Genomic DNA, 25,023 nt, shown 5'->3' with positions numbered 1-25,023 from the left:
CTTGAGTTATGGAAATAATAAAAATATATCGCTGTCCCTAACTTGCAACCTCCCACTTCATTCACTACCTAAATTAAGTGAAAAAAAAATAATGCGTGTATCTGGCAACACGACTGAGGCTGAGCCGCGTCCTCAATCACAACTCGTTCAAGGGACGAAGCCATGTAACCTTTTCACGATGATAATATTTATTTTTTTTAAACCCACATAGCTTGCTGAAATACTTCTGCGGCCGCCTCATCTACCTCAGCCATGCTGATCAGGACCTGTCCAGGTGGCCCTGTCCCTGATCGCGCCTGACCTGCCTTCCGTTTCCACTATATTCTCTCTCACACATACATACATTCTTCTCTTACATATACATATTTTCTTCAGACATACATACATTCTATATATACTGTATATCGCCACCTTGGAATTAAGGCTCTATCTGACATTTTTATCAAAATTGAGTTATTCACATATTCATATTCTGTGACAACTTCTTTACATTATGTGATGTTTCTTTTTTTAAGTTGTGCACATTTTGGGACTTTTTTTTAGAAAACAAAAAGGTTCTATCTACAAAGTCGAACTCTAACTTGGTTCTATAAGGTTCTGTCTGCGTGAGCCAATCAGCACTTCGAATGCACACACGAGGACCAATCAGCATCAGCTTTATTTGTCATGTCGCCAGACTGCGCCGCGATATAGAAGAGAGCGTAGAAAAAATCTAAATCAGTGAAGAGAAGACTAAATAATTTAAGACAACGCAATGTTTATTAGAAACCTCATGATCGACTATTTTATTTATGATTTTGTCAATGACAGCAACTCAAGTTCCAGGGAATTACAGTCTTTTGTGTGTTTTGCTCTAGCTATTGCAGAGTTATTTTCAGTTAGACACCACGCTAGCCAGCAGCGCTATTAAGAGGAAGGTCCGGGTTTTGTAGTCTATTTGCTTTATTACAGTCACGTCATTGTCATACAAAGGAAAGTTATGTATATATTAGGTTATGTTTTAACCTTGATCCATCCTGTGTACTTGTACTAAGCTGTATGTACTATGTAGCTATAAAGCTCCTAGCTATGGCACACTGGATTAAAGCGTATACTACATTAAGTGAGATGAAATGTTAAATTTTACATTGTTGGTAAAAACTGAGTTGTTGCATAGTTGAAGTAATTTAAATATTTGAAATGTGAAATATTTTTTATTATATATAGTCAGTGAAATATTTTTCAATGTTTATTAAACTGTTAAACACCTTTGCTGAAGCATTGTCTGTTTTCTTGCAGTTTTTTTAGTCGTACAATGTCTTAAATTTTACAATATTAAGCCTTAAAAGTAAAAAAGTCAACAATTTACTTGATTGGGTCTTAATTACAACAGTAAACGTTAGTAACGTTTGTTATTTCAGCCTTACTGATGTCTAGAGAGAAAGTCATTTTACCTGTCCCACTTTCTGTGGAATAAAGTCCTGGTCGGATGTATTACAGTAGCTGCTTTCAGTCTAAACAAAAGGAAACTTAAACTTAAATGGTTCCTGCAATAATGTGTTAAATTACCCACCATATTCCTGCCTAAATTTAACATCTGCACTGGACAAAACATTTAGCACTGCATTTCATGCTTAACATGAACAAGAAAAAAATATTCATTTAAAATATGAAATAAGTGCCATAAAAACCATTAAATTGAACTTTCTCATGCATGTCCACACATTGTTACAACACTAATTTTATGTTTTAAAACAAATTATAAGTAAACTGTTTGTGTTTCTTGAAAATTGCTTCAGTTAATTTTTTGCCAGATAGAACCTTTATAATTCCAAGTGAACCGTGTTTTTTTTTTTAGAATTAGAAGGTTCTATCTGCATTTGACCCATTCCAGAAATCCCCATTTAGAAATTTGAGAGGATTTTAATATTGTACATTTAGAATACATTTAGGGTCCCTGTCATGTTCATGTTTTAAAGAAACTTGTTCCCCATATAATTTTTGCTATATGGAATGCAAAAACTTTGAAGCTCAATATCTCAAAACTGCTCAGAACGCAGATAGAACCTTATAATTCCAAGGTGACGATATGTATGTGAAAGGAGAATGTATACGTGTGAGAGTAGAAATGTATGCATGTGAATGGAGAATGTAAGTGTGTGAACGCAAAAATATATGTATGTGAAAGGAAAATGTATGTGTGTGCGAGAGTGCTAGAATGAATTATGGCTTGTACGGCCCCTCATATATATATATATATATATATATATATATATATATATATATGTATATAGTACAGTTTTTCTGTAGTGCATATCTGATCAGGTGTATTTATGTAAAAATTGCCAATATTGATATTTAATTTTCTTTTCCATCATCTAATGCTCACTTAGTTTATCTTTTAAAAACACTAATATATTTTTTCATACTGTACATTAAAATGTTGTAATGCCTAAATTAACTTGTAGCATTCAAAATGACTAATTCTAGGTGTGATGTTTTTAATCTATTTAGGAAAAAATAGTACATCATTTCAGTGTCTGCCATTTATAGGTTACCTAAAATAATTGGCGGCTTTTGTGTTAAATACATTTTATTAATCACATACATTAACACAAACTTTGTATCGTTTCATACGGTAAAATGTTGGTTGCTCAGTGCTGTTGTACTGTTAGACAGCTCTATTTAAAGATTCAGATTCAGATTCAGATTACTTGGAATGCTCAGAGCCATACAATTGGTTTATCCCTCTAATAGCACAAATATTGTAGAAATGGATGGGCCGTTTTGTTGCCTGCTAAAAATGTGTGATTATTTGAACACATTTCCAGTCGTTGTCCAAGTAAGAGTTTTACACCTCAATACGTTTATATTGTTTGTTTCTCTGTGATGTTAATTACCTTACACAAAATTCCAATGTTACGAAACACTGTAGTGTACTGACGTGTTTGGAGTCTAATAACTGGCGGTTAATTGATTACTGAGTTACCATAAGAACAAGTCTTGTTTATGTGCAGTTTTGTATAAATTGTATTAAGTGTTTCTCTCACATTTTTAATTAAGGGAACGATATAAACATACATTTCTCTTGCTAAATCTTGAAAGAGTTGCTTTGTAAAGCAAGGTTCCTCTCGACAGTAATATGCCTGGGATGAAAATAATGATGGCTGTTAACAACCATTCTGGCTAACTACCATTTCACAGTAATTATATAATAGCTCAGATTTTAAATTCTCTCTTAGACCCAAGGGATCTACAGCAGGCTGCGCAAAAAGCCGATTGTCAGATTTTATTTTCAGAATGAGTACTGTTTATCAGGCATTAAACATAGCTGAATTAAAAGGAAGAATGAGCTTTTATGTATCTTACTATAGTTACACAGAATGAATCAAAGTGTCAGAAGGATGGGGTGGAACAGATACTACACATCAGTTCCAGCACTAATTGAATGAGTCTGTGACGTCTGGCAGCAATGTCTTTCTTCCTGTAATCAGTTTAGCGAGTCTGTGTTCGAGACTGTGCGGTGCCACCATTTGGCTCAGATGCTTTTTGAGCTGCTTCAGGAGAAGATTCTGCCTAATTCTTTACCCCAATGTAAAAGATGATCCAGCGTCTGCTGATTTATATCAGTGTCTATGTTCCAGTGGAAGCACATTATTACAGTGATACAAAATGCTACGATAAAAGGCAAGCGTAGTGCTGTGATACAGAGATGGTATCAGATGTTATTACACGGCTCTGTGGAATACTTGATTCTGATTGGTCAGTCGCGACATTCCGAGGTATGCTATCCCTCGATAACAACCGGTAAAAGCTAATAACACAGGCTCATCCGGGTAACAGCAGTCGGCACTGTACTCTTGCTTGAACTGTTTTTTCTTGGTGGAAGCTTTGCATTTGTTTAGCTAATAAAATATTAAAACTTGATTCAAAATGGTGTACAATTATTTAATTATGTCATCCTGGTATCGCGGACTTTCATACAAACGCAGCTGCTGCCATTTTGCTACGATTGTTTTGTATGCTGTAATGGATTATAAGAGAACTAACAAACTGGTAAGGTTTTAAAAAGCCGATTGTCAGATTTTATTTTCAGAATGAGTACTGTTTATCAGGCATTAAACATAGCTGAATTAAAAGGAAGAATGAGCTTTTATGTATCTTACTATAGTTACACAGAATGAATCAAAGTGTCAGAAGGATGGGGTGGAACAGATACTACACATCAGTTCCAGCACTAATTGAATGAGTCTGTGACGTCTGGCAGCAATGTCTTTCTTCCTGTAATCAGTTTAGCGAGTCTGTGTTCGAGACTGTGCGGTGCCACCATTTGGCTCAGATGCTTTTTGAGCTGCTTCAGGAGAAGATTCTGCCTAATTCTTTACCCCAATGTAAAAGATGATCCAGCGTCTGCTGATTTATATCAGTGTCTATGTTCCAGTGGAAGCACATTATTACAGTGATACAAAATGCTACGATAAAAGGCAAGCGTAGTGCTGTGATACAGAGATGGTATCAGATGTTATTACACGGCTCTGTGGAATACTTGATTCTGATTGGTCAGTCGCGACATTCCGAGGTATGCTATCCCTCGATAACAACCGGTAAAAGCTAATAACACAGGCTCATCCGGGTAACAGCAGTCGGCACTGTACTCTTGCTTGAACTGTTTTTTCTTGGTGGAAGCTTTGCATTTGTTTAGCTAATAAAATATTAAAACTTGATTCAAAATGGTGTACAATTATTTAATTATGTCATCCTGGTATCGCGGACTTTCATACAAACGCAGCTGCTGCCATTTTGCTACGATTGTTTTGTATGCTGTAATGGATTATAAGAGAACTAACAAACTGGTAAGGTTTTAAAACATTTTCGTCTTTATTCTTTAATTGCCTTAATTATTTGTGTGGTGAAATGTTGTGTAATAAGTGGTTTGACTGCACCGTTTTCCCCTAAATGTCCGTCTAGTTTGAATTTGCCGCTTGCTCACAACTGCTGTCTTCACGGAAGCTTTGTGTTCAAATATTTCAACTCAAATCAATATTTCGCATCTAATTATTTACTTATGTGGCAAGTAGCCATGTAATAAGCGGGATAATGTACATCCAGCCGGTTGGTATCTCAGAATAAACAAGACCCCTCTGCTTCGCGTCGGGGTCCTGATCATCCTGTCGGGGTTTATTCAGAGATAACAACCGGCTGGATATACATTATCCCTTACGTAATACCCTGGTCCTGAATAGGGATATGCTCAACTACAAATTTACAAAATCCTGTATAATTAGGGTCTACCTAGTCTCACATATCCTGTCCTTAAGAATGATGATACAAGGTCTCAACTCCACATCAGCTTTAGGCAATAGGCCATCTGATTATCATGTAAAGCTTTCGATAACCATTCATTTCGCTCCGCGTCCTGTTTAGGGGTGTGCAAATGTAAATACAATGTCCCTACAATAACAGACCAGCATGCAGGCAATAAATCATTCATTCAAGGACGTCATGTTCAGAGTCTATGCACTGAACTTCACATACTTTTGAAAATCTGCCATTAAGATGATCCTGAGCGCTCACAACTACCTAAATGTCTATAGCCTGCCGAAAATATCAGAATAATTTTCTTTAAAAATATTTGTCAGGACTTTGAATTTATTAGAAAACTGATGCGTTGAAGGTTATAGAGCAGGTTTTTGTGTTCTGACAGTTACTAGACAGCTCTAGATAAACCAGTCGATCTTACTAATCGATTAGATGATTTTGCAGGGACTTGTTAACCATCTTTCCCATCCCTAGTGCTAAATGATTACCATATAGTAATCATGATATTTGCAAAGAATATCAGGGTATTACCATGTGCAAAAACCTCGTTGCACTACCATTTAAAACTTTGAGATCTGTAAGATTTTTTTGTACTTTTATTGAGCAATAATGCATTAAAAATACATTTATAATGTTACAACAGATTTCTCTTTCAAATAGGTATTTTGAACTTATTAAGCAGCACAACTGTTTTCAACACTGCTAATAAGAAATGTTTCTTAAGCAGCAAATCGGCATATTTGAATGATTTATGAAGGATCATGTAACACTGAAGACTGGAGTACATTTCAGCTTGTCATCAGTGCCCATTTTCCAGACACTGTGTGCCATGTTGAAACCAGAGGTTGTGTTAGACTTTAACATTCGTAAATGTAGTAAACATTCCATCATAATCTATTATTACCCGTCATTTTAATTTTCATATTTTAATTATAATAACACATTTAATTGCTTTTTAATTTTGTTCATATTTTCATTTTTAATAATGAACCTACAGGACGAGCATATAGGCTTATGCATTTATTTATTTGTGAAGAGAACAGATGAACAGAGACTGCTTCACTTGTGTTCAACACCACACCCTGCAGTGATAGCAGAGGCCACTAAAAACAACAAAATATGCTAGGGCTGGAAAAAAAAAGATTTCTCTATTTTAATATATTCTAATTTTTATGAACCAATATCGATTCTTAAATCCCAATCGATGCTGTTTTCAGTTGATGAATGAGCAGTACACATAGTGCACCTCCAATCCAATAAATCGCAATAGGCTAAGTTTTGTGCATTGTTAATTTCGATATGAAACAAAGTTTCAGATTTCAAATTCTGTCCATTATATTAGGAAACTCAAGCAATAAATACCGTTTTGGCTCTCTTTAATGTGGCGTGAGAGACCGATGTAGGCCTCGGATCAAGCGAAGCGGCAGCGCAAAGTGCAAATAAACTGATCATCTTTTTCGCTTTACTGCTATTGGGTACCCGCCTGTGCGTAATCAAACGCATAGCAAAAGACTGATGACAGTTTTATTTTTGTTTTGGAGGCTGATGATCCCGCACTCTGCTGCCTCACTGGAGAGCACTCGCCAACAACTGGACAGGGGTGGGAATTACAGTTACAAGTTACAACAGATCACCCTCAGTGTAATCTGTCAAAGTGACGGACGGCCTTCAGAATTTTCCGTCACTGCTAAAAAAAATGACAAAAAATGTTCGGTTAACGTGACCTCTATTTGAGACCGAGCACATTTTGTGCATTTTTTTTTTCCTCACCAAATACCACCCTCCTGCCCAACAAACACACACACACACACACACACACACACACACACATATTCTTGCACCCATCTCCAACCAACACCCCCCACATGCACACACACACACACGCAACTCAACAACCTTGTTTTTCATGTTTGGGGCTCCAGGCCAAATCCCCAGTGTTCAGCAGTACGTTTCAGAGAGCAGATAACATAAAACTCAAAGAAGGTTCTAGAAACCAGACCCAGCAGAAAGAGGGGGAGCAAGAAAGTGGGAAGATGTAGCATGGGGACTGGCCCTTTCATGTCTGTGAGCTGTCACTATGCTCTGTAGGAGAAAGATAGAGCGGCAAAACAGTAGAAAACCACAACAAAGATACAGTTCACAGTGGATGGAGTCAAGAGCTTGGATGTGTGATGTCGTATTTGTGTTCTTGCAGCTCTTTATAACACTACACAACTGTTTTATGGCTATAAATGGTGTAAATTCTTAAGCAGTGTGTGTTCTTGTGCCTTTGAATTATTTTATTAACATACAGTGAAAGTCGTCCTTTGTGCCCTGGATGTGCATGTGTGTTTATACTTGCCAGGAAAAGCTGTGTTTGAAACGCAAAAGCTTGTGTATTGTGTCTGTGCATGTCTTTGTAGTTAAACTTCTGTCTTGGCTCAGAAAATGACTCTTATGGATGTTATAGATGAGCAGACATTGGCACTCACCCGAGTAGCTGTGCTGTTGCTGGGTTAGTGCATCCAACTCTCTCTCTTTCTCTGTCTTCAGCTGGTTTACATGGATTATTGGGGCTGTGACATTCTACATAGTGCCACATCTGTATTAAAAAAATACCAAAGGAAGTGAAGTTCAATATCAAATTGATATAGATTTTGTATATATAATTGTACTTGACAGGAGAGTACACAGGACCGGAAATTAACCTTTGCAGGAAAATAATTTTTGCAGGAAATTAGCTTTGTATATACGGTATGCCCTACATATATACGGTATGCACTATATCATAGACACATGAAAATAATTGTTTTTTTCTGATATGTATATATTATTTTACTATTATAATTTATTTCTATTTATATATATTAGTGCTGTCAAATGATTAATCGTGATTAATCACATCCAAAATAAAAGTTTTTGTTTACATAATATATGTGTGTGTACTATGCATATTTATTATGTATATATAAATACACATACATACAGTATATATTTTTAAAATATATAAATAAATTTATTCTATAAACATAACGCATTTTTCTAAATATATACATGCATGTGTGTATTTATATATACATAATACATATTCACAGTACATACACATTTAAGTGGGAGAACTTGCACAATTGGTGGCTGACTAAATACTTTTTTTCCCCACTGTATATATAACAATTCATCATAAGCAGCCAATGAGGACAACTTCAGTTCTGATACCATCAAGACCCAAGAAGTGCTCCTTTCACAAGGAGATGAATAGGATGAAGATGAAGAGTGAAAGAGAAGAAAAAGGAAAGGGTGCTGGGAATTCCTGCTGTAATATGATCAGGTTGATGGAGGTCGATGATAATGGCTGGAGACAGGTTGGGTTCATCCTTGCCTTTAAGGCCCACAGCACAGCGATTAACAGTCAAACACATACATGCTCAGCCGGATAATCTGAGAGCTGCTGCTGAATGATAAATACAGGCTGGGCTCCGGCTGAGTGAGCGGCAGGGTCAGACGCAACAGCAACGTTTAGATATTGTATTAAAACTTGCCCTATGAGACTGTACTAATTCCAAAGAGCCCGACCTTCAGGCGATTACGAGAACGGTCATCGACTTCATTCACACAGCAGCAGCAGTCAGCCGGCCCGGATGGGAGAACTAAAATGAGTAATGAGTATGAAAGGAAATGACAAACGCATTATAGTATTCTTATATTCTGCACGTCTTCAGACGTTACAAATGGAGTTTGGGAGTGAGTTCAGTTGATGTGTGCTGTATGAACAGAATGGCAACTGACAGTGTCATGTCATTGATATACGTATGGAATAGGTATGTGCTTCCTGGGTTATTCTTTTGCTGTCAGTCACTGATGTATAAGGCCTGTCAGCCTCTCTTAGGTTATCAAAACCAGTCATAAGTAGCACAGGGATATTTGTAGCAATAGCCAATATTACTGTATGGGTCAAAATTATAGATTTTTTCTATGCCAAAAATCATTAGGATATTAAGTAAAGATCATGTTCCATGAATATATTTTGTAAATTTCCTACCGTAAATATATCAAAACTTAATTTTTGATTAGTAATATGCATTGCTAAATACTTCATTTGGACAACTTTAATTTTTTTTTTTTGCACCTTCTGATTATAAATTGTCAAATGTCTCAGCCAAATATTGTCCTATCCTATCCAAACCATACATCAATGGAAAGCTTATTTATTCAGCTTTCAGATGGTGTTTAAATCTCAATTTAAAAGAATTGACCCTTATGGTTTTGTGATCCAGGGTCACATATATTGTATATATATATATATATATATATATTTGGTTTTCAGTCCCAAACACTAACTGTGTATATGTAGCCAATGTGGTGTGTGGGATAAAGAAGAACATGGCTGTCTTTCATTGTTTTTTAACAATGTTTTATGATGATATTTTTGGTGTGACTCAAGTGAATCACCTGTTAAACTGCAAATAGCTTTTGTGTAACAAGAGAGGTTATGTGAAAGAGGATTGACCACGTCTCTCTCGTTCTCTCCTTCCTCCCCTCTAATTCCTTCATAACCCTCTATAGCGGCAGATGGTGAGGATCCGACTTCAGCAGGTGGGATATATCTAGATATGGTAATTGTTGTGCTCCCCTCATTTGGCTCCTGTATCTCTCTTTATTGCACTTCCTTCTACTGTTGTCAGTTTTGGCATGTGTGACCTTCCCTGCATGAAATTCACACGTCTGTTTCAGAGCTCTTCCCTTACCTTTTTCTTCACACCTTCTCAAGATCTCCTCTGATGTCACATCGTTCTTGCTGTGTTATTCTGTCTTCTCACCATGACATTGATGCATAGAGCATCTCAAAACCTGCTGCAGAACCTCCCTGCTTATCACGCAGTCTCTTTTCAAATGCTGCTATTCTGATCGCTGGCTTGCAATCGAATTTGGTTGCCTCCACTGTTGATGTATTTTCTCACTTTTTATCCATTTTGAAAGTTTTGCACATTTGCCACTGTGCATACACATTTGCGCACACACATATATTCCAATAATATAAGGCGTTTGTTTTTCTCCACCTCCTCTCGATCTCCTTGGCTCCTCAGTATCACACCCATTGATCCCTCTCAGCGTGCATGGTCAGCACTCACTCTCAAGCCCACTGATCTCTGTGAGCGGAGCTGCTTTGAAGAGCGCTCAGACTCTTCTCTCCTGCCTCGTTGTTTTATCGGGTTCCAAGCTTTCAGTAAAACGCTCTAGCCCTTCTGTCTTCACGTTCACGGGTGTTCCTCTCATATTGTGAACAAGATGCACATCTGTTGCTGTCTGTCACCATAAACCATTTCAAATGGACTTTTGTGTAAATTTAGATTTTTATGAGGTAGACATTAATCATGATTTAGATCCTCTTTTATAGCTGTTAAGGTGCGAACACATTTTTCATTATTCAGCAAATTCTGCAGATAAAATCTAATCATCAGTAGGAATCTACACAGTCGGGAATTTCACATAAGATTTTCCAAAGCAGATTTTCCATCAAATTCATGTTGGTCGCGTGAATTTGCCTTGCTGACCAACATAAAGCTGTTTGGTTTGAAAGGGACTTTAGATTTTATTTTCATCTGACAACAATGGTATATACCAAGTTCTGTTTATTTAAAGAGTTATAGCTCTCAAAAATGAAAATTATTATGACAATTTTTTAATGCTGTTCAAAACCTGTATGACTATTTCTTCTGTGGAACATTAGATATCTTGCAAAAACTGAGTGTCTATACAATTCCTTATTCCATTCACATTTCTATGAGAAGACCTTCTCCTCTACCTCAAACAGACTCTGTGGTTACTTAAATGCTTTTTCTCTAATAACAACATATACCATATAGAACCATATATAACCATACACACACACACACATACATTTGTTTTTGAGAATTGTGGGGACTTTCCATAGACTTCTATTACTTGTATATTGACCAAATGTGACCCTGGACCACAAAACCAGTCTTGAATCGCTGGGGTATATTTGTAGCAATAGCCAAAAATACATTGTATGGGTCAAAATTATAGATTTTTCTTTTATGCCAAAAATCATTTAGATATTAAGTAATATCCATCATGAAGTAATGTTACATGGATATAGTTAGTCAATTTCCTACTGTAAATATATTAAAACTTAATTTTTAATTAAGGAATTTAAAAAATTAAAAAAAATTCAGGATTTACTATCCTTGTGGGGACATTTGGTCCCCACAATGTAGGATAAACAAGTACACACACACACACACACACACTGGGAAATACTGTTATAAATAAATAAAAGGAAAATGTGCACCCAAAGAAAGATGTCTTCACTGAAAAAAAGGCTTTTGTAATAATGTTGTCAATCTAACTTTCTTAAATATGTTTTGACAGGTTCGAAGAGTGTGCATGCATCTTCATTTGAGTCTCTGCAAGTGGACCACAATCAGAAAATAAATCCACAGAGTGGATGAACTTTAGATTGTTGTTTGGTATAGTTTTGATGGGTTTCAGCTCTAAAGCTCACATATAATCTGGCATTTTTTTTAATTATATTATTTTCCAAAATCCACAAGGGTTAGAGCAATGACCTCAGTGGGTTCTTTTGGCCTGGAGCATTTGCAGCATTGATTTGAGATTTTAAACCTGGAATTATGACCTATTGAAGCCTAAATTATATATTGTATGGTGTTAGTACATGAAGAAATGTTCCTTCATGAGTGTGTGTGCATCATTGGATTCATTGGTATACAGTATGTGCGGTGTGACGCTTGAATCAGTAGCTCCTGCAGTATACTGTTCAGTCAAGACCCCCAGACTGTCAGCTTAATAGCATGGCACATGTTTGATATAATTATATAGATTAAATGAGATCAAAAGCACTATTATATAGGTAATCATCCCACCCCCCACCCCCAAATGCATTCATTCCTATTACAGCACCCTTATCAAAAGTTTGAGCCAAGTTTGAGAGCAAGAGGTAAATGGGAAGCAGATTTATTTTGGTAGTTTGTGATTGTCCCCTCATGTCTTTTTACTGTTTAAACTCTAAGTTGCCATTGAGGCAGAGATCACAGACAATACTGGCTCCTTTTTGTGCTTCAAGGGGAGCAAAAATGAAGCCGCATAAGCTCTTCAGACTTTATGTCCCACTGTACTTTCATACTCAAGCAAAATGCAAGAGCTATAATTGGTCAAATGAAAAATGACACTCAGTATTTTCAGAAGTTAAAACATAATCTGAATTGCATCTCCTCCTAATTTTACATTATTGGATCAGAACCTTTCTCTTTTATTTCTTAACAGCGTCACTGTGCTTTTCTCTATTCTTTGTTCAATTATGGATTTGATATGTACATTTTAAATGCAGCTGGAGAACATTCATTGTAGCCCATTGGGCCCTTATTAGTGTAGTTGCTATGGATGAGTGTGTAGCATGAATAATACACTTTCTTCTTCCTCCTGGGGAGTTTGAGTGACGGAGTGGGTAACTGTAGCGAACATTAGTATGCCATTATATAACTAAAGGTGGGACTGAGTTCACCGGCCAATATTATGACCCCTCCATCAGACACTGACATGCTAAAAGCCCTCTTTTTTAAATGCCCTGCCTTTGGCCCAAGCACCATTTTTGTAATCCGAGAAACATTATTTCAGTTATTTCTCTGCATTGCGTTTCAACTTTGAAATGGAAAGAGGTGGCTTCTGTTCTCATGCGGGTCCTGCTATACCTGGTAATTGTTAGCATCAAACGGCTGGCAATCATTTGAAGGCTTTACTTTAAACATGGTCTTTGGAAAGGCTCAGCATGTACAAGCTCATAATAAAGACAAGCAGATTACCAGCACAGCGTTTGCCATATGTTCTAAAAGAAAAAGACTGGAGAACATTTGACAGACGCGTTAATCTGTATTATAAAACATGCATAAACATTTCTACCTAAAAATAAACACATTAGCTGACTCTTGAAAACTCTTTTATTTTGAATAAAAAGCATACACAGCAGGTAACTAATGGGGAAGGAATGACTTACATTTACATTTCATCTTAAAATGAGCTTTATTTGTGCTTGTGAGAACACAGACTAATTTTTTTCAACTTCTCAGTGTAATGAACATAATGAACATAGCTTAATCTTATCTGTCTTATCTTATCTTCAAAAAAATGTATATACAATCAAATAAATCAATATATACTAAATAGCAAATCTCAACTGCATGATTGCTTGTATTGTTGCAAAATGTAAACTGTATTATTGCCAAACTCTAATCTGCTAAATGAGATTAGAAGGCATAAAGATATTAAGATATTATAAACATTATCATCATTGTTTTCTGCAAAGCTGCTTTGAAACAGTGTATTGTGAAATATCTATACAAATAATCTTGACTCGACTTATCTGACTTGTTTATTCATGAGTTGCGATATTCCTTCAGAAATGCAATTACGTCTTGCTAAAGGATTACAAAATAAGCACCCAAATCGGTTGGTCTATCCAAAGTAAACTGTTGCAGGAGTTTTCATTTGGCCATGTTTGTTCTTATCAGCCCTGCATTCTTGGATGGATGTGAGTTGACAGGAGAGAATCTCTAGGCTGTTCTTCTCCTGCCAGACTGCTATCATGGTGACATTTCCATGGCATTTCCTGCCTTCCTTTTACACCCTCACCTTCCATATCTGAAAGACTTTCCAAGGTGAGCTTGAAGTTACTTCGGCTGCCCTAAGGGATTTCGCTCCCTTGGCGGAGAGCTGGATGGCAACAGGTTTATTTATTTTGCCTCTGTTCTGTTTTTACATTAACTGGTTGTTGCATCTGTTCAGTTTAGTCAGCATGTCTTGTCATATAGCGTGCATGGCGGGATTTAGAGACATGGCAGACAGCTCTAAAAGCCAGTGCTTTTCACTGCCAGCCGCAGTTCTTAGTGGGAGAGGCGAGTGTACTGGGCAGGAGGCAGTGAACTGGTAGGAGGCTGATACTGCACTCCCCGTAAAGAATGAAGACATAATTAGGCCACGTACAAGTTGTGTAAGCTCTTACCCTGCAAACTCTGCGAGCTGAACATCTCTTTTAATGTGCCTGCATAGCATTAATGCGAATGTGTGTTTTTTCTGTGGTAGAATGAGTCTCGATTAAGGACAACAGTGCTCTAAATTACAGCATATTGACACTGCTTCCCACTGAGGGCAGGTGAAATGTGTTCATTCAACTTTTTGATGTTTAAAGACACATGCAACTTAGTGTCTTGTTACCCAAAGTATCAGTACATGTTCCTTTTTTTATTATTGGAGCATAATGGGATTTGTCTGTCTGTCTGTCATCTGTCTGCCTGCCGTTCTTTGTTCTGTTGTTCTGTGCTTCTAATGTTTTATCATTCTATATATCTAGCATTCTCTTTGTAGCCATTAAACTTTATTTTTTTCCCCTTGTTGTCCAAACAAGGCTTTGTAAAGCCACTTGATTGTTGCTTGTTTGATTGAAAAGTTACATTCATATGAATGTATTTGAATTTCAATTAATTTAATTTAGACTTTATTGCATTTAAATCCAAATAGCATATCGGCATCCTAATTTCTAAATGTAAATTCACGTTTTAAATAGTTATTTTAAAGGAATTCTCAATTCAATTCTGAATGGTGTGTAGCCTTGCAACATACTTTGCAGTTGAAAGGTGAAAAGCAGAAAACTAGAGAAAGTTTTGTAATCTTGTTTAATTTCAATACATTATAATTCCTTACATATTATACATCATAACACATGGTGTCAAAAGCTGAATTGATAATCTCAGAAGATCTTAGTATTTGGTTTGTCCTCCTGCTTTAATGACAGCAGCACTTCAGCTGTGTGAAATGAATTAGAAATTAGTGTCTAGTTTTATTCAAATATTTTTCAAACAGTATGCAGCATGAAGGTATACAGTATGAAAGTAGGGATGTAACAATAGTATCAATATCAATATCGTGATATCATGTCTCGATATTATCATGGTCACATGACGATATGAAACAATAGGTCTTCCGGGCAAAAAGTGTAGTTTTTAAAATATATTTAAAATACTTATTCTAACATAAAAGGTCTTTAAAGTTATGTTTTGGGCCATTATGCTTTGGCACAGTATCTGTCAAACGAACTAAAACCGAAAGCAAATGGCTTAATCCCTTCATCAAGTCTGTTTTCGCTGCGCGTTTCAAAGCAAAGCGAGCATTTCGTTCAGGTGATCAGCTCATGATCCGGTATTTTCTGCGCCTCAGAACAGCTCAGTTCACAATGAATCCACTGAACTCATTTATTGCACATGCCATGAGTTTAGTGCGCATTTGGGAACGCAACAGCCACCAGTTAGGCTTTATTTTCGCGGCAGATGATTACAGCATTTCACTAGATTTGTAGCGAGATGCATTTATGTAAGCATGTTTTCCCTGAAGCTGGTGATTTCATGCAAAATAAAAGCTCTACTACCGTTTCCGTCAAAACAAAAGCTTAAACATGCAGTATAAATTGCTGACAGATAGCAGTTTGAATGAGTAACTTTACTGCAGTCCAAATTCAAAATAGCTCTTTCAAGTGTAGAAATTAGGAAATAAGTATTGTCATTTCCTTACTGTAGTGTAAAGCAAAAGTAATATACCTATGAAAAATTAATTTTCATTTATTTTACAGTGCAATTGTTTTACAATATATGGCTATTACTGTCATTGTTGTTGTTGTTATTATTATTATTACTACTATATTCTAATTTGTTTGGCTTCCTGAAACACCAGTGTGAATTTAATTTAGACTGAGACAGTATCACAAATAAAAAGAGAGTTGAGTCCTCTTTAAAGTTCAGGTACAAGTCAATTCACTGACTTCTTTCTCATTTAAGTTTTCTTAGTTAAGAACATGGGTTGGAGCTCTTAATTTTGAACTCTCAAAGTGCATTAGATAGAACAATTTAACTTTAAAATGTACACATTTAAAAAAAAAAATTCAATTCTTCATTTGACATTTTAAATGTCGCAAGGAATATCGTATTGTGGACTTCATATTGCGATATTATCGTATCGTGAGATTTTGATATTGTTACATCCCTTTATGAAAGAAAACACATTTGTGTAAAGCTAAAAGCATAATTTCAGATGAACTAATGAGCATCTTGTGCTTCAATAGAAACAAGAACATCTGATTGTCTGTACAAAGTGTCATCAAAAAAATGATGTCAAATGTAATGTCAAAGATTTGATTAGTGATTTGTAAGTACAGACTTTTGTATTTTATTTTATTTTGGAAAAAAATTTTTAAGCTTTATTTTCAAGCTTAAATTGAACATCTCAGTTTTTCAATGTGTGCTCAGTCTGCTGGACCTCACTGTTTAAGTGAATACCTGGCTATAGTGGAAATATAAGTATTCTGCAGTCCCCCAGACTCTCAAGATACATACAGGTCATGTGCACATGACCTCACTGTTGCTCTACGCTGGTGCTGTGCTTGATTTTACCTTACAGGAGGTCTGAGTTGAGCTACAGTTGCCCGCTTGCTCACCTCCCTACCTCCCAAACGCTCAGCCCAATCTGCTCATGATAACTCAGACACCGAGAGGCTGTCTGAGCCACTCTCACCTCCATCACCTTCATCACCTTCACCTGGAGATCATTTGAGCGAGCAGTAATTAAAACACCTACATTACTTCCTCTGCATGCCAAAGTACAATTATCCAGTGGGCTGTTTGTTATATATGATGCTCTATAGATGGTGCAGTGTATAATTATCATGGACAGATTGCTTTATTTAGAGACTGCTTTATTTGCATGAACTTTGCAAAAGTCAAATATAGGTGATCCAATCGATGGCTAAAAGGTTTGTTCAATGAAAACCCGCAAAGGTTCAGACGCCAAAGCTCTAATTATTATAATTCAACCAAGTGATCACCATATAAGTGATCACATTAATGCGTTACGATTTCCATACATCCAAGTGACATAACCCACAATCTGCATAAATGAATACATTAGCGAGTGTAACGCATTTGGGCTGCTTACCTGTCTCACTTCAATGGCATTTGAGTTGATTTGTATAAGCGAGAGACTAAAATGAATTCACTTTGGGGAATTTAGTAGGGAGCGTCCATCAGAGAGTGATTAATTGCACAGGAAACATCGGACGATTTGCTGTGTTTAACCACTGCTGAGGTTTTACTATGCTGCATTGGAACCAGGCTCTTCTGATAGATTGGCTTCCATTGTGACTTGTCGGAAAATCGGGATGCGTGCGCCAGGCAACATCAATTACTTTCCTGCCACAATCACGAGCCGCCCAACAACGGCTGACATTCTTGTTGATCCCCCTGACTTGTGCCACAAAAGGGAACAGCACAGAGGACAAAGCTTTGTTTCATCGGCCACAATGCCTGGCGATGTCTCTCAGGAACGTGTGCAAATGTGGCATACGTCCCCCACCCTCCTTCCTGCCTTTCTCTCGCTCTCTTTTCTCCTTCTTGTACTGTCTCCTTCCTTCCCTGCATTGCTATCCCTCTTCTGACTACCATCTCTCTGGAGATAGAGAGGGGGCTGTCACAAAGCTTTGTGCGGTTATAGATCGTCATGTCAGAATGCAGGCATAGCTGTCACCCTCTCCTCCAGGATGCAGAGGTCTTTTAATAGAGTTCTGACAAGGTTATTACATTGTGTGTCCCTTTAATTAGCTACTAGTCTCTTTATAGCTGAGATGTAGTACTGGAATTCACAAATGTTGATAGGGTTACTCTCTGTGGCACATTTCTCCATGTTTTTATTAAGGATTTTTTGATAAATATTTAATAAGATCAATGTCACATAATCTAATAAATAAATATATATAAAATCGCTAGCCCGACGTCCCAGGGCTATTGTGTTTTCCAGTCGGGCTACCAAAATGTATAACCGCCCTGCCTGACGGGCTACCTTGAATAGTGATATAAAATTCCTAAATTGATTCGCGTTTTTCACTAGCTTGTAGGGGTGAAACAGATCGTAGTTGATCGTTTGCACTTGTTTCTAAGTCTTGATGATTGAAACATTCAAGCATTTTAAAACATTTGCGTGCATTCGGAGCTAGCACACTCTTTCAAAGCGTGCACAGAGAGTCGCGTTTCAGACAATGCATGTACACAGAATTGATTCCTCTTTCGCGTATCCTTGCTTCTGAATGAACACTTACACATAAAATTCTCAAAATAAGTGTCTCTGCAAAGTATTCTCGTACACAGTCGGTTATGTCTTAAGTGAATGTAAACAGTGAAGAAAGAAATCCCCTGTGCAACATTATATTGGATCCGTGCATTCGGTTTTAAAGGGGCAGCAGCCTATAAATACCTGCTGTTCCATTAGTGCCACCTGCTGTCAGAGGGTGCTTTCACACCTGGCCTGTTATTTCGGAACCTGGCGCGTTTCCCCCCTAGCTCGGTTCGTTTGGGCATATGTGAACACTGCAATCCCGCCCAGATCTGCACCAAAACAATCGGTCCGAGAACGCCTGAATGAGGTGGTCTCGGTTCGATTGAAAACGAACTCTGGAGCGGTTCGGTTGTAGTGAGAAAGCAATCCGATCTAACAGACCAACAAACCAGGCTATATCACAATGTATAATGGGTAATTACGTAAGTTCCCTGAACAGCATTAACTTTGTTGTTTTGCTAATACTTCAAAATGAACCTGTGAATGTCTGTGGGTAAGCACGTCTTCGCCATTCAGAATCAAAGCACACTTTTTCATTTTATAATGCCATCTTATTTGCTCTACTTCCGAGTAGGTGCATTTAAAAAATGTTTTCCCGATGAATCCTGGACCCCTGCTCAAAATGATAAATTAATGTAACGACAGCTAAAAAAAAAGAAAAAAAAAGCTGTTGTCCATTCTGTCAGATGACATGCTTGACAGCTAAGTGGAATCCCGGAAAACAATGAGACAACAGTTTACTCGTGCGTGACTTGTATTAACAAATTTGGTCCATTTAGAAACATTGCCGTGTGAAAGCGAACCGCACCAAGAATAAAAAGCAACATTGTAATAATTTGAATCCCTGTTTCCGATCAAAGCAATCGATCTACAGGTGTGAAAGCATCCAGAGAGTGACATTTGTTTCTCATTCACAAAGCTAAAATCAGACCATTCTGGTTTTGCTTCAAATTTTGAAATTATACAATCCAAATAACATGTATTTAGCATATATTTTGGATAGTAATTCAAATGCAGTGGTTGCCTCTGATTTTAAATAGAGCACAGGCAAAGCCTTTGTTTATATGAAGAGATTTATTTTATTTGTATATTTTTTTACTTGATTTGGGATTATTTTTTTCAATTTCAAGTTAGTTTTATTATGTAACATTTCAATTTCACAAAGAAATATGCCCCATTTTGTCTGAGAAATAATAAAATGACACCTTTTCATTTATAATTTTTTTTAAATCTCATTTTGTAAAAAAGTAAATATATAAATAAATTGTAAGAATATTGTATCGTGTAATCTGTATCGTGAATTTTATCGCATCGTAAATTTAGTGAATCGTTACATCCCTCTATGCTACTAGTTTTTTGCTGATCATGCTGATTTGTCCACTGTAAAGTTTAGCCGATGTCTTTTGAAATAAACTTTTCCACGACATTCTAATTTATTGAGATGCACCTGTATATATAATTTAAATTATAATATAATAAATTAATTGAAATATTGCCTTGATAGCTAGTTGAGCTAAGTTTAATATGCCGATTTGGTGCTCAAGAAACTTGTTGTACTTAATGGTTTGTTAATAGCGAGAATTGGACCTTAAAATAAAGTGTGACCAATAACGGTATTGAAATCAACAAGTCAATCAATCAATCAACCATGCAATCAATCTTACTGACCCCAGGTTTTTTTTAACGGTAGTGTTTCTCTCAAAGATCCTACTGTGTCACATAAACAAACATTTTCAACACTCTCATCCAGAGTTACTCTACTTAGGACCAAAAATGGAATTTATGTCTTTTGAACAATCTACATTTAGTCTGTCTTTGCACTTAAGAGCACATTGATCATGTGTCTGTAATACATCTCTCTACTCCACCCATGCTCTCCTGTAGAACTTGCCGCTGATATTTTGAAAGATTAAACTGACTGCCCTGCAATTTCATCAAGAAACTTTTGACAGCATGCAACCCGATGCAGGCACTCTAATGTTTTAAACATCAGTATAGTATTGATAGGCCATGAGATATGGGCCCTCCGGGGGTTCTTATGAGGTTCACTTGCTTGCAAATGCAGGAATTGGGAAGACTAAGAGATTAGAAACTACTCTAGAACAATCAGTCCAGTGCCTGAATGTTGTTTTAAAAACTTTTAGTGAAATCAGCATTTTGATTGGTCATTCATGACTTCACAACAGTTTCATTTTTTTTTTCAAGGCAACAGATGAAATCAAAGTGGGTTTTCCATTTGTCCATTTGGAGTAGAGAGACTCAAAACATTAGGAGCCAATATATGAAAACATACAATATAGTGTTTTTTTTAACAATATTGTTTAATAACAGAAATACAAAACTATTGCCAAATATTTTATTGACACTGTGCGATGCATACTAATGCAATCAAAGTAACAACTGTTTTCAATATTGATGATGATGATAAGAAATGTTTCTTTTGCACTAAATCAGCATATTAGAATGATTTCTGAAGGATCATGTGACACTAAAGTCTGGAGTAATGATTAAAATTCAACTTTGCATCACAGGAATACATTGCATTTTAAAATATATAGAAATAGAAAACAGTTTTGAATATTTACAGTTTTTTATTTTATTAAATAAATGTGACCTTAATGAGCATAACAATTTTATTTTTGTTATGCTCATTAAGGTCACATTTATTTAATAAAATAAAAAACTGTAAATATTCAAAACTGTTTTCTATTTCTATATATTTTAAAATGCAATGTATTCAAAATCATTAAAAAAAAAAAACTTACTTATCCCAAACTTTTGAACGATAGTATAAATTCCCATATTAATAGATACATATTTCAGAATTACACAAATACAGTTCAAGTTAAACAACACAAAATTTGTGTTGAGATTTGCATGTAATTGTGCAATTTGCATAGAAAGTAGATAATTGCTCTATAAATCATGACATATTAACTTTTTTAATTCTCAGAATATTTAAATTAAGTCAAGAAATTGGACTTTGAAAAGTCTGTAATCACCTCATATTTTAAAGTGTGAAAGAGTGATAAAAACCCTGAGAGGAATCAGAATCAGCTGGAGGAGACAATTTTCCTGCCAAATCACATTATAATAAAACAGTGTTGTCACGTTACCAAAATTTCAGTATTTGGTACGAATACCAGTGAAAATCCACGGTTCTCTGTACCAATTTCGGTACCAAAGCAAAACACAAAAACATGCTAATTAAAACACACATTATTTTTATTAATAAAGTCAAGCAAAAATAAAATGTACAAAAATCAATGCCATTCTTTATACTTTTTTAAAATAGTATTTCAAAATGTTCTGCAAGTAATAAAAGTATGAAAAAAAGTAAACAAGTTTCACCCAAAAGTTTTTGTCATATTTCTGATGAAAAACAACTGTAAACTGTCATCTGTTTTAGGGTTTGCTGGTGTGTTTCAGGATCTTTCTCAGTCTGCAGCTGTAAAAGGAAAATATAATAAACTTAAGTAAAGTAATGGACTGAGTCTGACCAAATGCAACATTAGATCATTGACAACAGCTAAAATATAATTTTCAGTAAATAACAAACTTCAGCTTTTATAATAAATTTAGATAAGATTACATATCTTTTAAGTCAAGTATATATCAAATAGATGGAAACTAGTATTAAAGACACTTTACAATAAGATCCCATGTGTTAGATAGCATGACCTATCAATAAACAATAGTTATAGCAATTATTCTTCTTAAGGTTAATTTCAAAATTTACTAATACATAAAATCAATCCATTAAAATTATTTAATGCACAATGAACAAACCTGAATGATCAAGTGTTTGTATTTAATAACATTCAATAACATTAATTAATGTTGTAAAACATATATTGTTCACTCACTGTAAGTTGATGTTAGATAATAACTTGAAGTCATGTTAATGAATAGTATCTTATTGTAAAGTCTATACAGGAGATAGCATCTGACTATACTTTCATTTAATCCAAACTGTGTACATATTTAACTTTAAAGGGCTTTTAAAACCTGCTAGAGTTATCCAGCAAAAAAAAAAAACTAAGTTAGCTAAAAAAAAAAAACAGCCCAGAACTGCTTTTCTGATGCACTGATATGACATAAACAATGTTAACCATTTGTACATTCTCTAACATGCACATTTTAGATTTACAATTCATTTAAAAAGTTGTGGCGGCATATATATGCAAATTCATTATCTGCCAGCAGGAGGCGCTTGTAGAGCGGGAGAGATCCAGGTTTCCCCGGTAACCGCTGTAAACAAAGCAGTGCTTCGCTCACAAACGCTGCTTTATCAGACATTACATGCAAGATTAAATGAAAATGACATCCACAATTTTCTGAAGACTGTCGGATTCCTTCAGAAATACAGTGATATAAGAACTCTCGCACCGGGTTTCGACTTTGACACGTGCAATGCTCATGTTTATTCAATGAAGTCAAAGCCTTTTGGAAAATATATTTGTGGCGGTCAGTTTTGATATTGTGCCACAAATAAATCAATGTATGGGAAACAGCCGCACTTATGCTAACGATTAGCTACGCTAACGCCGATGTTTATTTCAATCCGACATTCAAATTAGAATATGGAATAATATTCATAACAGATATTAAAAATTAAAATGAAACTTACCTGCTTGAACTCTTTCATTTGATCCAGGTGTCGGTCTTTAAAGTGTTTTGTTAGTTAGTTTAGTGTTTCCTCCTTTTGAGGTCGCCATATCTCAGTGCTTTTATGAAGAGGATCATTTTTTTAGTACCGACTTGGTACCAAAGTACCGGCTCTTTTGACAACACTACAATAAAAGTAAATATGCCAGATATTATCTAGTTACATAATATATGCCATATGTGCCATACCTTTACTGAATCCATCTAAAATGTCATTAAACTGGCATCCTATCAAAGAGCATTGCTCCCATAACCTTACTTTGACCTTTTCACATACTCATCTATTAATTTCTGCTCCAATTTAACTCTGTGACTGATTATAACGATTGAGTGAAATGCCAGCACTCGCTCGTTCTCTCTCTCTTTCAGTCTCTGTCTTTCTCTCTCTCTCTCTCTCTCTCTGTCTGTGTGTTGACACAGTGCCAGGAGAGGTAATACAGTGCCCATGATATCATTTATCCCTCAAGCTGCCCCATGGTGACCTCAGCAAGTAATGCTTATACTTACATTTCTCTCTTTCTCACTGTGACGCTGTCTCGTTTCATTCTTTCCTTCTGTGTGTTCAATCATTTATCTTTTTTCCCCTCTGTATGTCACAGCAGTTGTTACTTGAACCACTGTAGACAGAGATGCTAGCGCTTACACTGCAGGCCAAGTTATAAACTGCTGATGTCTGTTTCTAACACATCTGTTTATCTAACCCATCATGTGGGTTGTGAACACTTACATGCATCAAAAACACACCAGCTCACTTGCTCATTTCTATTTTGTCTAAATTACAGGACCCTGCCATCCAAACCCTTGTCACAATGGAGGCACCTGTGAAATCAGTGAAACGTTCAGGGGCGACACATTCATTGGATACGTCTGCAAGTGCCCATCAGGCTTCAACGGAATCCACTGCCAACACAGTAAGTTCATACGCTGACTGTACAGAACTGTGTCTGCTTGATTTTAATTAGGGATGGAATGTTAGATGAGTGCTGTAGTTGCATTCATTCGAAACGTATTGTGCTCCACTTTGTTGTACACATGAATGCATTTTATGTAAACGTGTCCAATTTCAGATGGATCTGAAACCAGCCTAACGGTGTGTTTACTCTGCAGCGAATGTGTTTAATCTGTGTTTTTGTTCAGCACATGGTCGATATATACACACGATTACAGTTGGAAAGATGCTAGCTTTCTTCTCGAATGCCCAAAATAAATATACAGTGCCAATTTAGAAACTTTTATTAATACGGCTACAATGAAAATGTCCTATCTGAAATACTTATTGTATATGTAACTGCAAAACATCCAAAATATAAACAATACTATTTGCGCACTAAATTGAGCACACACTCTAGCACAATATATATTTTTTTAATCACTCATGTCATGATAAATGTCATTACCTGCATCACAACAATTGGCTACTGTTTTTTATGTTCCTCATTTCTTGGAAGCATTTCTGAACTTTTCGCTCCTTTCAATGTTGTCTCTGGCACAAGAGTGTTGCTCAGCTCCCATAGGAAAGAATTGAAAATGCCTGCTCTGTAAACTCACCATAAGCCTATAGGGATTTTCTTAAGCCTTAATAAAACTGATATTTAGGCTTTTTTATATACATTGGTTTATATATAATAATATATATATATATATTTATTAATATAATCATCATCGTTATTATTATTGTTGTTGTTGACTTTTTCTGAGTTTATTTTACAAGCTTAATGTAATTTATGCTTGTATTTATATGCACTCAAATGCAAGTGTGCACACTTTGCTTTTTGCTGTGATTGTAGCAAACAGAGACAGATGTTATTGCATGATTTATTTTTACTTGTTTTTTTTTACTTTTTTATTATTTCGCTCCTCTGCTGAACATATGGTCAGAAGCATTCTGAT

The 25,023-nt window shown here is 36.0% G+C and overlaps 1 protein-coding gene across 1 annotated transcript in view; it reads left to right on the top strand.

Moving 5' to 3' along the window:
• Window positions 1–24,061, top strand: part of LOC107568612 (EGF-like repeat and discoidin I-like domain-containing protein 3) — a 72,693-nt gene extending 48,632 nt beyond the window's left edge. Inside the window, exons 2-3 of the mRNA XM_016254579.1 lie at window positions 9,841–9,870; window positions 23,916–24,061. Of these exons, the coding sequence (XP_016110065.1) occupies window positions 9,841–9,870; window positions 23,916–24,061 (176 nt within the window). The remainder of the gene's footprint in view (window positions 1–9,840; window positions 9,871–23,915) is intronic.
• The last annotated feature ends 962 nt before the right edge of the window (window positions 24,062–25,023 follow it).

The sequence above is a fragment of the Sinocyclocheilus grahami genome, unplaced genomic scaffold (genome assembly GCF_001515645.1).
Source record: "Sinocyclocheilus grahami isolate Dianchi unplaced genomic scaffold, SAMN03320097.WGS_v1.1 scaffold1262.1, whole genome shotgun sequence".
NCBI classification, from domain to species: Eukaryota; Metazoa; Chordata; class Actinopteri; order Cypriniformes; family Cyprinidae; genus Sinocyclocheilus; species Sinocyclocheilus grahami.
This window is presented reverse-complemented; position numbering and strand designations above follow the sequence as displayed.